Below are 12621 nucleotides of genomic sequence, written 5' to 3' on the forward strand. Positions count from 1 at the left end.
CCAGAGATATGAACATTTGTTTCAAATGTGAGGGCATAATTTGATTCTGTCAACAGTCTTAGGCTCCGCCCATTGGAAGTAACAGTGCAAACTTATAAGCGACCAAGAACAATGCCGGACAACCTCCAGGTTTGTACGAAACCAACACAGCAGGAAACGGAACGGAACCAGCGTTGTTTGAGCAATCCAAGTTTATTAAAGTAAAACAAGTACCACCAAATGGTAGATGAAGTTAATACCAAACAAGGGCAAAGTTCTAATCTTCACTGAACAGCAACGTAAACACAGTAGTATAATCCAATAAGTCAAGCGCTTTCGCCCGGGCTCTCCCGGGCTTTTTCAAGATACTTTTGTTCTGCAACCTGTGTCCTTATATACCACCTGGTTGCTTAATTAATTATCTAAGTGTTTCAATTAGAACTTTTTTTAAAAAGGAAATTCTGTAATTAAAGTTGTATTCCTTTTGTAAAATCAATTATGTTAAAATTCTTAAGATGTTTTTTTAAAAGTTAGAGAATTAATAGATGTTGCCATTATTTTGCAACATGTTTTACCTTCTTAGCCCATTCTCTCTATTATGAAATGTTTTTCTTATAGTAAAGTTACTGTTTCTGTGATGAATTAAAACTAGTTTTTTACATTGTATTTGTCTCCTTTGTTTAAATAAGTAGCAGCAAGTGTTGTCAGGAGTTTGTCATGTATAGTATTTACCATCTTTCAGTGTTGGGTCAATTTTATTACACTAGTGTATTCGCATTTTATGGAAAATGTACTACTTTTTATTCTTTGTTTAAAATTATTCGTTTTTATCAAATTAAACAATATTTGGTTTTGTATTTACATCAATTTGTTGCAATTATTGTGCATACCAATAATATATATTTCTATGAAGTTGTGTATGCCCATTTTGTAGTTTTAATTTTTTTATTTTCAATGTGTATCTAAAATAATTTCTAATTTTGATTATTACAATATTAAATAAATAATAGATAATAACCTGATAAATAATAAATATTGATTATTAAATATTAATTTGTCTATTTAATAAATATTAATAAATATATAAATACATGTTTGTTTATTTAATTTATTTTATATGATGAATAAATACATATTAAATAATTGATAAATAATTATGAGTTACATGTTCTACTTTTTGTTTTATATAAATAAGTAAAAAACAGTGCAAACTTCCTGAGCTCCATTGGAGTGAATGAGTTAACACAGTGTTAAGAATAACTTTAAGTGATTCGTGTCAATTAATGCATAGTACCACAAACATATAACTTATAGTTCTGAAACATACACACGTATGCATGTGCATGTAGACACACACACACTGCAGCCAAAGCTCCAGAAGCAAATATCTATTTTCTATCATTCTGTCTGGTGAGGTTTTAATCACTTGTACTCTGTATAACTGCATTCAAGTATGCCTTATTGAAACTACTCATACATTCACAAAATGAATAACGTGAATGGACTACTTACCATGCATCACATGGTCAAAATTCCTACATTGTCTTAGGCATTGTTGTGATTACTTTAGTTACCTCTCTAAAATTTTTCTGCATATAACCACTCGTTATGTACTTAAAATTTATTTTTCAATGTTATGTACATAGCAGCCATTAAGTTTTTTGCAATGCTTGCCATGGTATGCCAAAAAATTGGTCATATAAGACCTTGTGCTGATTGTGAATGAATTAATTACATTTTGAATCATGTCTTATACTATTTACAACATTGTCAGTAATTCTTTCACCTTATCACCTCTTTGCCATTTGTATTCTGCAATTGCTAAGTTCCATGCAAATACATACACACAGGCACATACCTATCTCTCAGTATATACACACACATACACACACACACACACACACACACACACACACACACACACAAAATCACTCGCACACACAAGTCTATCAGTCCCCAGACGGTCATCAGGCTGAGTATGAAAAGGATCAATGTGGTTCAATGCTTTAACCAATTTATTAAAGTGTGTGTGTGTGTGTGTGTGTGTGTGTGTGTGTGTGTTTATGATACATTTGCTTACTGCTAATATTTTCTTTCAGTTGTTAGCAATTGGTGTCTATTTATATGTGTCAGGCCTACATATGTGTGCCTCAGTGTGTTAGCTGTGCATAAACTGCAGTGAACATTACTAGTTGCATTAGTTATTTTTATCATTACATAAGTGCTTTTAAGTAATTTATGGTTTATATCAAAATTCTGTTAAGATTTCTTACATTTGATGTTTTAATTTCATGTCACCCTTTGATACACTTTTTCAAAATCATATCCATGTCTACAACTTCATTGCATTATTAATTTTATGTCACAGATTTACAATACCTTTTTATCTACTTTAGCATTATTCAGAGCTTCTTCAGAGTCTCTAGTCCAAATCATCTGAATTCCCAGTAGTCCTATCTGTGCAGGGAACATGGCTTGGAACTCGTAGAGCTTGAATCCTGAGTCGCTGATTGCCAGGGCTGCTCTCCTGATGATGCTATGCAGGGTCTTTTTAACGCCGTTCAGCAGTTGTCCTAACCAGATTTCAACATTGCCCTGTAGAAAATGTAGTGATACCATTTACGTCAACTCCAGTAACATTTATTGCATTTACAAATGTGACAAGTATTCACATTCAAGCAGACATTTAGTAGGCAGAAGTGGGTGCTGATGTATTATACTTTCTACTGGCAGTCAGCCTCAGTTGTGTTTATGTCAATTCGCTTACCTGTGCTACAACTGGCTCTAGGAGCTCAACACTTTCACCTTCTTGGGATTCAAAACTGAGGATCTGGTCATAATTTTTCTCATGAAACCCAACTCTGTTCACATTGTCAAAAAGGCTCAACAAATGTGCCTAAAAGGAAAAAAAAAAGTTAATTATCAGACAGATTTTCTTAAAAACAAGTTTTTTAAAGGTTTGTAGTTATACTTCAATATTAAAAGTGCTGCATGTCTGATTCTCAGGTGAAAAGGAACATCACATCTGTTAACTTATATATAGTTGTACAGCATGTTATAGTCATCTGTGATAACACCGATAAAGCATGTTATAATCGCTTGTGTTAATTTACATAAATCCAGTCAGCATGCTGCAGTTCACTGTGTTAACTTAATAAACTTGTTCAGCGTGTTATGGTTAACTGTGTTAACGTTAAGTAAAGTGGGTCAGCATGTTGTAGTTGATAGTGGTAGCTTACCTAAAGCTGGCCAGTATGTTACTTTGGACTACACTAACATACATACACCTGTTCAGCATGTTACAGTCAAGACGACTACCGTTTTGATTATTTAATGTTTGACCTTTTCACAGATTTCAGTTTACTTCACTTTTTCTAAGTCAAACAACCATCTAAAATAGTGATACTTGATATAGTATAATCCTGTCAAATTCTGTCTAATGATTTGGGGTGTTATGGCGATAGCTGCTGTGAATAAATCAACAAAATGAGGAAAATATTGCTTGAATTAGCACAGCAGCTTAAGCAATTAAGGATAAAGTAAAAACCACACTGGTAACACAAAATCATAACACAGTTGTAGCATAATTGCATGTATTTTATTCACAATACTCATGATATACAAGCCTCAAAGGTGTTAACTGAAAAAAGAACAGTGACCCTGTAGAAGCTGAAGATAATCGGTTACTAGTTTAGACACAGAGGTTAATCACCTTAAAGTATTGGCTACAAAAAATTTTTATAGGGACCAACTAATGCTCGTAAAATCAGACAGTCTACAGAACTAGCCTTGCAAGTATTAGGGTATCTGAAATGCCTAAGAAGGCAGAGATCCTTGATGTAAAGGCATTTGTTGCCAAATTTTGCATGGGAAAACTATAAGTCTAAGATATGAAGTCAAGCAGAAAGCAACCCATACACAAAGTTTTTCATACTGTCCTCTTTGTAAACCCTAAGCTATTGAACTGTGTTGTGTCTTGCCATTCATGCAAAAATATCTTTAAGATGACATGATCAGTGAAATTGGTGATGTTAAAATACAAGAACATTCTTTTTAAAAATTAGATTATTTAATGAGTACAATGCATAAAAAGAACCTGAAACAGTTTAAAATGTACTAGCTAAAAGGGCATTCAGCCTCTATTGATATACACCAGCAAGCTAAGATTCATTTTCCAAGGGGCAATCTTTTACATTATCTGCAACAGAAGGTGAGTTAGGTGTTTAAATTATCCTCAGTTTTATACCCAAGTTCATTGCAGCAGAGAAAAGAAAATATGAGTCCAGTATGTGAAACAAATCACCCATCTCTAACAACAGGTAATAGGTAACAGTGATAGAGGATATAAGGACCTTGTTGTAGGTAACAGTAGAGGACCTAAGGATCTTGTTGTAGAAGGCAGTGGTAGTGGGCATAAGGACCTTGTTGTAGGTGGCCGTGGTAGAGGACATAAGGACCTTGTTGTAGGTGGCAGTAGAGGACCTAAGGATCTTGTTGTAGAAGGCAGTGGTAGTGGGCATAAGGACCTTGTTGTAGGTGGCCGTGGTAGAGGACATAAGGACCTTGTTGTAGGTGGACGTGGTAGAGGACATAAGGACCTTGTTGTAGGTGGCCGTGGTAGAGGACATAAGGACCTTGTTGTAGGTGGCAGTTGTAGTGGACTTGTTACAATCCTTCAGCAACACAGTACAAGCAACACCTGTCATAACAATTGGCCAGACTGGGATCCAGGTATCTGGATGAAATCCAGATGGTTGACTGACACTGTCAAAAAAAAAAGAAGAAAGGTGGCCACTGCTAGCAATAACAAGATTCACCAAATATTCATCTCATAAAATACATCACTGCACAGCTCTAAAGCACCTAAATTGGCTAGAACTCCCAAATCAGCTAACCTTCACTCAACTCACCACTGCATAAAAACTTATGTACAAGCCAAATAGTTGCCCCTCTCTGAAAAGTATATTACTACCATACAGCAGCAGCAGAACACTACACTCCAATAACAAATCTCTCCTAGCTGTAACACAAAAAATTCTGCCAGAAACTCACCCTACTCTTACTGTGTCTCAAGACCATGGAAGTCCATCTCATTACAGTTAAAGCTTACAGAAAACAGCAACTGCTTTAAAAGTCTGCTAAAACAACATCTACAAGGCACATGGCTCTGCTCTTGTCCTACACCTGGATAATTTCCAGTCCAGAAAAAAACAGAAGATGCAATACCTCTGAAAAAAACAATAGCTGCTCTGTACTAAATTATATACTACATACAGGAGATAATCCCAAGGCACAGATCACTGTCTGAGTCTGCAGTGGTGTAGACTGGGAGACAGCAGAAAGCACACTAACTATTGATAGAGAGAGAAGTCATAATAGTTACAGGAGTATTAGAGGAGTGTAGGAGGGGAGGTAGATAGAGTTAAGTTCAGTAAGTGCATAGGCAAGACTAAGATGTGTGAAAAATAGCCTTGAGAACTGTTCGGAAAGAGTTGAGGTTTGAGATGGATCTAGCACTAGGTGGTATTTATGCATAATGCTTATCTTCCAAAAGTTAAATGGTATAAAGTCCTTGCCATTTTTTTGCCTGCCTAATTTTTAAGCAAATGGGTCCACCTTTGAGTTAAAGGCATGTTTATACTGTTCCCATTAACCAAGGCTGGTAATTTTGTAAGTTGGTAAAAGTGGTTTGGAGTAGTTTTGGCTATCAAGAAAGTCATATTGAAAGACAATGAAATATCTTGGTTGTTATGAAGCTAAGCTGCATGCCATATCATAAGCGTCTATTGCCATAAAAAAGACATGGTATGCAGCCTAGCTTTACAACAAAAAAGAACAAGGAATGGGTGTCATTTTTTATAGACCACTTTTTAAGCAATTTCATAGCTGACATCTGGAGCTATAATTCTGAGTGGCTGATAAATTGATCTTAAGTCCCTTATAGCATAGGTCATAACAGCTAATTACGTAAGCATTATAAGACTGCCAGTGTTCTACTTTTAATTGCCGGAAAACAGGAGGTGAAACAGAAGATGGCATTCTTGAACTATTCCTTTTTTAGTAAACTTTTTTTGCTTGTTTTTTTCCTTATTTTTCCAGTGCTTCTAAATTCCAACAATCTGAACAACAAACAGATTTTACTTTGACACAGCAGCTATAGTTCAAAACAGCCAAACTGTACAGCATTGACTACTTCTGGCAGAAATAATACAGATTTCTTCCTTATAGTAAAGACAAACTAGAAGTGACAAACAAATCGATCAAGTAACACAACACTAAGTTAAAATGTACATCCCTCTTTCTTTCGTGTTATTTCACTATCTCTTGTATTCCTGTTCATTCTTGCATTCATATACATATATTCAGAACTTGTATATCTGAGGTTTGAATTTAACATAGTCAACATAAAAGTGCAATATAAACACATGTAAGACATGTGACCATACAACTCAAATGGGGAGTCAGCTTCCATTCCTGATTACTTAGGTTAGTCTACCTCTATAGACACCAGAAAAAGGGGAAGGCATAAGCTCTTTCTAGCCCTTCTTTGTCAAGTATCCTTAAGTGTAGCCTCCTTATGGTGCTTTCTTTGTATTTAACAAAAAGATCTTTCAAGAAAAAAGAAGTTATGTACTCACCATAATGTTCCATCTGAGATGACACTCTTAATTTGTCTTCAACCTGTGGGAACAAGGATCTAGCATGGATCCAACTCGGCCACATTTCTCCACCATCTGATCCAAGATCCAAACTCCTCCCTTACCCATAATACCTCTGTCTCTTTCCTCCCTTCAGATTGAATTTGCTGCCCCCCATAGCAACCCAACCTGACACAATGTCTTACCCCCTGATACCAAAAGCTCAGGTAATATCAACAGGAATAACCTCTTATGCCAAGGAAAGGGTTATGTTTTATCCAGCTAGACCACCACACAGCCCATAAAAGGCAGGTGGAAGGAGGGAGGGATGGTTAAAGACAAATGAAGAGCAACAACTCAGATGGAGCATTATGGTGAGTACATAACTTCTTTATCTGAAGTTGTTGTCTTCATTTGTTCCTCAACCTGTGGGACAGAGTCCTCAGCTACCAAACACCTGGAAAACACTCATGGAAACATATTCCATGACATGGCGGAGCCAAAGGATGTCCTACTTCTGGAGAGAAGATCCAACTTGTAATGGGAGATGAAAGTATGTGAAGTTGCCCAGGTAGCTGCAGAGCAAATGTCATCCAAGGAAACTCTGGACCAAAAGGCGGCTGAGGTAGCATTAGATCTAGTAGAATGCACCTTAACATGACCTGGCAGAGGCATCCACTTTGCTGAATACACCAAGAGTATACACTGAGAAATCCAACAGGCAATGGTGAACTTAGATACAGGCTTCCCTAAGAAGGGTTTAGAATAGGAAATGAAAAGTTGATCAGACTTGTGGAAGGTCTTTGTTCTGTATAAATAAAAACATAACTATGTATGAACATCCAGCAGGTGCAATTTATACTCTCCCATATCCTGAAAGTTAGGAAAGAAGATAGGGAGATTGATAACCTGATTGATGTTTGATTCTGAGGCCACTTTAGGCAAGAAGGGTTAGTGTGCAAAGAAACCCCTGTCTTTATGGAAAGTCATGTAAGGTGGCTTAATTGATAAGGCCTGAAGCTCTGACACCTTTTTAGCTGAAATAATAGCAATCAGGAAGGCTGTCTTCCAAGACAGGAATTGTAGCTCTACCAAAGCAGCGGGTTTAAAGGGGGAAGAAACCAAAGCTTGAAGGACCAAAGTAAGTTCCCAAGGAGGCATAGGGTCCTTGATTGGTGGCCTAAGAAGAAAGGTACCCTTCAGAAAGGCTTTACAGAGTTTAGAAGAGGCTGGAGAAGCTGAATTATCCCCTGTGGAAATCAGAAATTGCTGCCAATTGAACTTTGATTGTAGAAAAACTGGCAACCTGCTGAAAAACGCTTGTCAGAAACTCCAAGCTAACAGGAACCAGAGCAGTGAAAAGATCCAAATACTGTTGAGCTACCCAAATGTAGAAATGCTTCCACTTACTGGAATAAACCTTCCTCATGGAAGATCTATGCACCACTACCAGAATCTTCTTAACCAGAGAAGATACCCCAGGGGTCCTAACTATCATGGGAACTGCAGCAGCCAAGCGGTGAGCTTCAGACTGACCAGATCTGGGTGTGGGATCCCTGCGGGATGTGAAATCAGATCCGGAACCAGATCCAACGTCCAGGGAGGGCAAACTGCATGAGACCACAGAGAAGGGAACCGTACTTGGTGAGGCCAGAAGGGGGCAATGAGGATGACGGAGTTCCCCAGCCACTTTTCTTTCTGAATGAGTTTTGAAATCAGAGGAAGAGGAGGACAAGCATAGAGAAGACCGGAGGGCCAAGCATGAACTAGAGCATCTCTGGGGGGGGCTCGCTCAGAGGGGGGTTCAGAGTGATAAACTTGCTGCACTTCGCATTGGGAAGGAGTGGCAAAGAGATTGCAGCAAGACTGACCCCACTTTAGAAAGATCTGCTTCACTACTGAAAGATTCAGAGACCACTTGTAAGGCATTAGAATACACTTGCTTAGCCTGTCCGCTAGAATGTTAGACCTCCCTGGAATGTGCATTGCCACCAGAAAATGGCTGGTGGAGATCGCCCACTCCCACAATCTTATGGCTTTGCAGCAAAGGGGATAAGACCTGGTTCCCCCCTGTTCATTGATATACCAGACTACTGACATATAGTCTGGATGGCAATCATCCCGAGGGGAAGATTGGCATGAAGGGCTTGTAACGCCAATAGCACCACCCTCATCTCCAGGACATTGATATGCAACTGTGTCTCCAGGAAAGGCCACATGCTTGAACTGTTCATCCCAAGCAATGAACCCCCACCTGAGCAAGGAGGCATCTGTGGTCACCATAGTCAGAGGGGTGGGGGGACAAGGGGGTGACCACAAAGAAGATCTGGGGACTGAATCCACCAAAGAAGAGAATCTTTGCATGCCTAGGATAGACGAATAGGATGTGACAGTGGAAGATCCAGAAAGGACCACTGGACCACCAGACTCCATTAGAGCACCCTCATGTGCAACTGAGCTGTGAGGACAAAGGTGATCATGGCTACCATGGACCCCAATGCCCTTAAAACCAACTCTGCAGAAGGAGACAGAACTTGAAGAATGTGTAAGACATGATGTTTGAGGGAGTGAAGACTGTCTGGTGTCAGAAAGGCCTTTGTCTGAATGCCAAGCTCCAATGAAATCCAGAACTTGAACTGATTGTAAGAGAGATTTGTTGAGATTGATGGTGATGCCCAGCTGGTGGGCAGTTTGGATGAGAAAGTCCCGAGCTTGGCAGAGTTGATGTCTCGAGAGGGTGGAGAGGAGCCAGTCATACAGGTAAGGGAAGACTTGGAAGCCCTGCAATTGCAGGTGAGCTGCTACCATCACCATTACTTTGGTGAACACCCTGGGGGCTGTGGTGAAACCAAAGGGTAGCACTCTGGATTGGTAATGATTGGCCTCCAGCCTGAAGTGGAGAAACCTCTGAGAGCGTCTGTCTATTTTATGTGATAGAACGCATCTTGGAGGTCTACCAAGCACATCCAGTTGTTCTAGTGCAAAGAGGGCAGGATAGATTGAAGTATGACCATCCGGAATTTCATCTTGGCAACTGACAGATTCAGGGTAGAGAGGTCCAGAACTGGCACCAATAAGAGCCTGAAATAGATGCCTAATCCAGACTGGTCTGGAGGGATGGACTGGATGACTGATTTTTCTAGCAGCTTGGAAATTTCATGTGCTGCTGCCTCCCTTTGCATGGGTGGAATGTCTTGGAGGGACTTGGCCTTTGAAAGAAGGGGATTGAATATTTTATTTATTTTTTATTTATTTTACATTTGTTGACCGGGCTAGTCTAACTGGATATATTTCCATTTTCAGTAGAGGCCCGGGGAGAAAAGCTCCAACATAGTATAACAGTATTATGCAATTATATAACAAAAACAAGTACAAGTACAAAAAAAATAATAATAATAAGAGGTATATACAATCAAAAGAAGGCATATTCAAAGTAAAAATACAAGTAGGTCAATAATATAACAGTTGTGAGATTGTTTGATAAGCGAGATACACTACAGTTCATTGTTGGTTAACATAAAACACTTGTGGTCATATCCTCTGGATATGATTCACAAAACCCATTGATCAGCTGTGATTGACTCCCATGCTGATAGTGTAGCGAGAGTCAACCCCCCGACTGCTTCCATAAACGAGCAGCCGGCAACCCTTCAGGGTTGCTGTGCAGGCCTGTCCGAGAAGGAATCACGAGACCCTTGATTCTTTGGGCTCCCTCTGCCATGAGGGCGACATCTGTAGAATCCTCCTCTACCTCTGGGGAAAGGTGAGTTCCCGAGCATCCTGGAGACAACACTTAGACTTCCAGAACCCCATCTTCTTTGCCCCCCACTAATTCCTGTAGAAGGATTGTTGAGAGATTGAGAAGCAGATCTTGATGGCAGAGTCTTCCCATCCTTCTCTCTCTGGACCAGTGTGTCATGTACCATCTTGCCAAAGAGTGTGGAGCCATTATAAGGGGCATTTGTGAAAGACACTGTGAAGGGCTCCAAGAAGGTACGCAGGTGGAGCCAGGCATGATGCCTGATGGCAACTCCTGTCCCTGCAGCTCTAGCTGCTCCCTCTGTAGGATGAACGGAGAAGGAGTAATCGGGATGAAGACAGACTACATGCCTCCCGCTACAGAGGGAGACGGGGCAGGTAAGACTCCCATCTGTATCTGGGTGCGGATGATTCTCCACACCATCCTGTCCACCTCATCTTTAGAAAAGCTGCTGGTGTATCTGGAAGAAAAGGCCAATGACACTGGCCTAGAGAGGTGGTGAGATAATGCCGAGGCCAGGGAATGGCTCTAAAGCACCTCCGGCTCTGAGGAGAAGCAAGGGGAAATGGAGTCAGGGGAGACTCCACCCTCAGAGATGAGCAGAGCTTGGCTGGAGGTCCTGCTGATGAGCAGTCAGGGGACTGCTTCCTAGGCTTGTCCCTATGCTTATGTTTGTCCCTGCCCCCAGTCCTCTTGGTGGGAGGTTGAGTCCCAGTGGCTGGGGCAGAGATGGAAGTTGTACATGGGGTAGCAGTAGAAGTAGTGGCCTGGGCCCCTGTGGTGGGTGGGGGGAGAAGGCCTTTCAGAATAAGTTTATTCCTCCTGTCGATCAATGTGTGGGGATTGAACCCCATGCAGATCGAGTAGGAGGAATCAAGATGGGTGACCCCTAAACACTCAACACACAGAGTGTGGCCATCAGCTGGGTAAAGCTTATGGCCACACTCCATGCATTTGCAAAAACCCGGTTTGGGAGTCTCTGTCATAGTCACAAGAGAGCGGCCCAAACAGTACAAACACACTCACACACACAAACTCCTAGATAGAACAGAAAGAAAGTGTTTTTTTTTTTTTTCCGATGTGAAACGCGGAAGGGAAGGTGATAGGAAAGGTAGAAAAAGGAATTCCTAGTTAGAGAGAGAAACTAAAGTAAAGAAAAATATATAGACACTTATCCAAATAGCTCAGAGCAATTGATCATGATGCTTACACAAGCACGGCAAATGAGATCTGAAGAGAGGAAGGGGCATTATTGGTAGGGGGAGGAGCTTGGAGCTCGGATCAGATACTGGAGAAATGCAGCCAAATTGGATCCTTGCTGGATTAGTGTTCCCACAGGTTGAAGAGCAAATGAAGACAACAACTTCAGATCTGGTGTCCCACAATTTGTTATTTTTTTTGGGTAAAATAATCTATGCATTATTTATTTATTTAGTCGAATCAGTTGGCTAGTATTGATAGAGTCTGACCTGTCTGCCACATCCTGTGAACTTATAGGCATGAGATAACACAACAGTGACCTCACAAATGGAAAGGTAAGTTATCAATCTAAATAGGCTGGATGAATGGCTGACTGGGGAAATGTAACCCAGCTGTCTGCACTTACAATCTAGCCAGTTAGTTACTTTGCATAGTGGGCAAAGCTACTCTGAAGAATATACATACAATAGTCCTTTATTTTTGTAAAAGTGACTCGATGCAGATATTCTTCCACCTACAGACACACATTTATTTCCTGTGGAGTTGGTTTTCCAAGAATTAAAACCTGTACTATGCATGTAAAATGAAAGCAGGTTCAGTGGCAGACCTCTCAACTGTACCGAATCACTCAGTTATTTCCGGGTTTTGAAGTGCAAATAATGAGGTGCCATGATTCTGAGGGGCACCACTTAATTTCTGAATTTCCCTGGCCGCCTTCTTTTTTTTTTTTTTTTTTTAGGGCTGACGTCATCACACGTGTGCAGTGACATCAGTGTCATTAGCACTGCCGGCCTGTCGGAATTCAGCTGCTGAGCTGAATCCTTCTGTGTTTTGAATCCAAAAAAGTAAACAAACTAGTAGTACAGTAGTACAGTACAACTACATTACATGAGTCATATCATTCAGACACTCGTCGCTCGTCGTCAGTCAGTGACTGTCTGTCACTCAAATCACAACAGTCACAGTTTCACAGTTCACGCATGGCACACAGTAAATTAAATTTACTAATTCAGACTTTCAGAGTGAGTCAGACTCAGACAGACT

At 40.2% G+C, this 12621-nt stretch overlaps 1 protein-coding gene across 1 annotated transcript in view; it reads right to left on the minus strand.

The window, feature by feature from the left end:
- LOC122796791 (dynein axonemal heavy chain 5-like) overlaps window positions 1-12621 on the minus strand; it is a 2204633-nt gene that overhangs the window by 1217591 nt on the left and 974421 nt on the right. Inside the window, exons 37-38 of the mRNA XM_044065521.1 lie at window positions 2747-2875; window positions 2359-2574 (exon numbers count right to left, since the gene is read on the minus strand). Coding sequence (XP_043921456.1) covers window positions 2359-2574; window positions 2747-2875 — 345 coding nt within the window. The remainder of the gene's footprint in view (window positions 1-2358; window positions 2575-2746; window positions 2876-12621) is intronic.

The sequence above is a fragment of the Protopterus annectens genome, chromosome 3.part0 (genome assembly GCF_019279795.1).
Source record: "Protopterus annectens isolate FY-2018-M chromosome 3.part0, PAN1.0, whole genome shotgun sequence".
Classification (NCBI taxonomy): Eukaryota; Metazoa; Chordata; order Ceratodontiformes; family Protopteridae; genus Protopterus; species Protopterus annectens.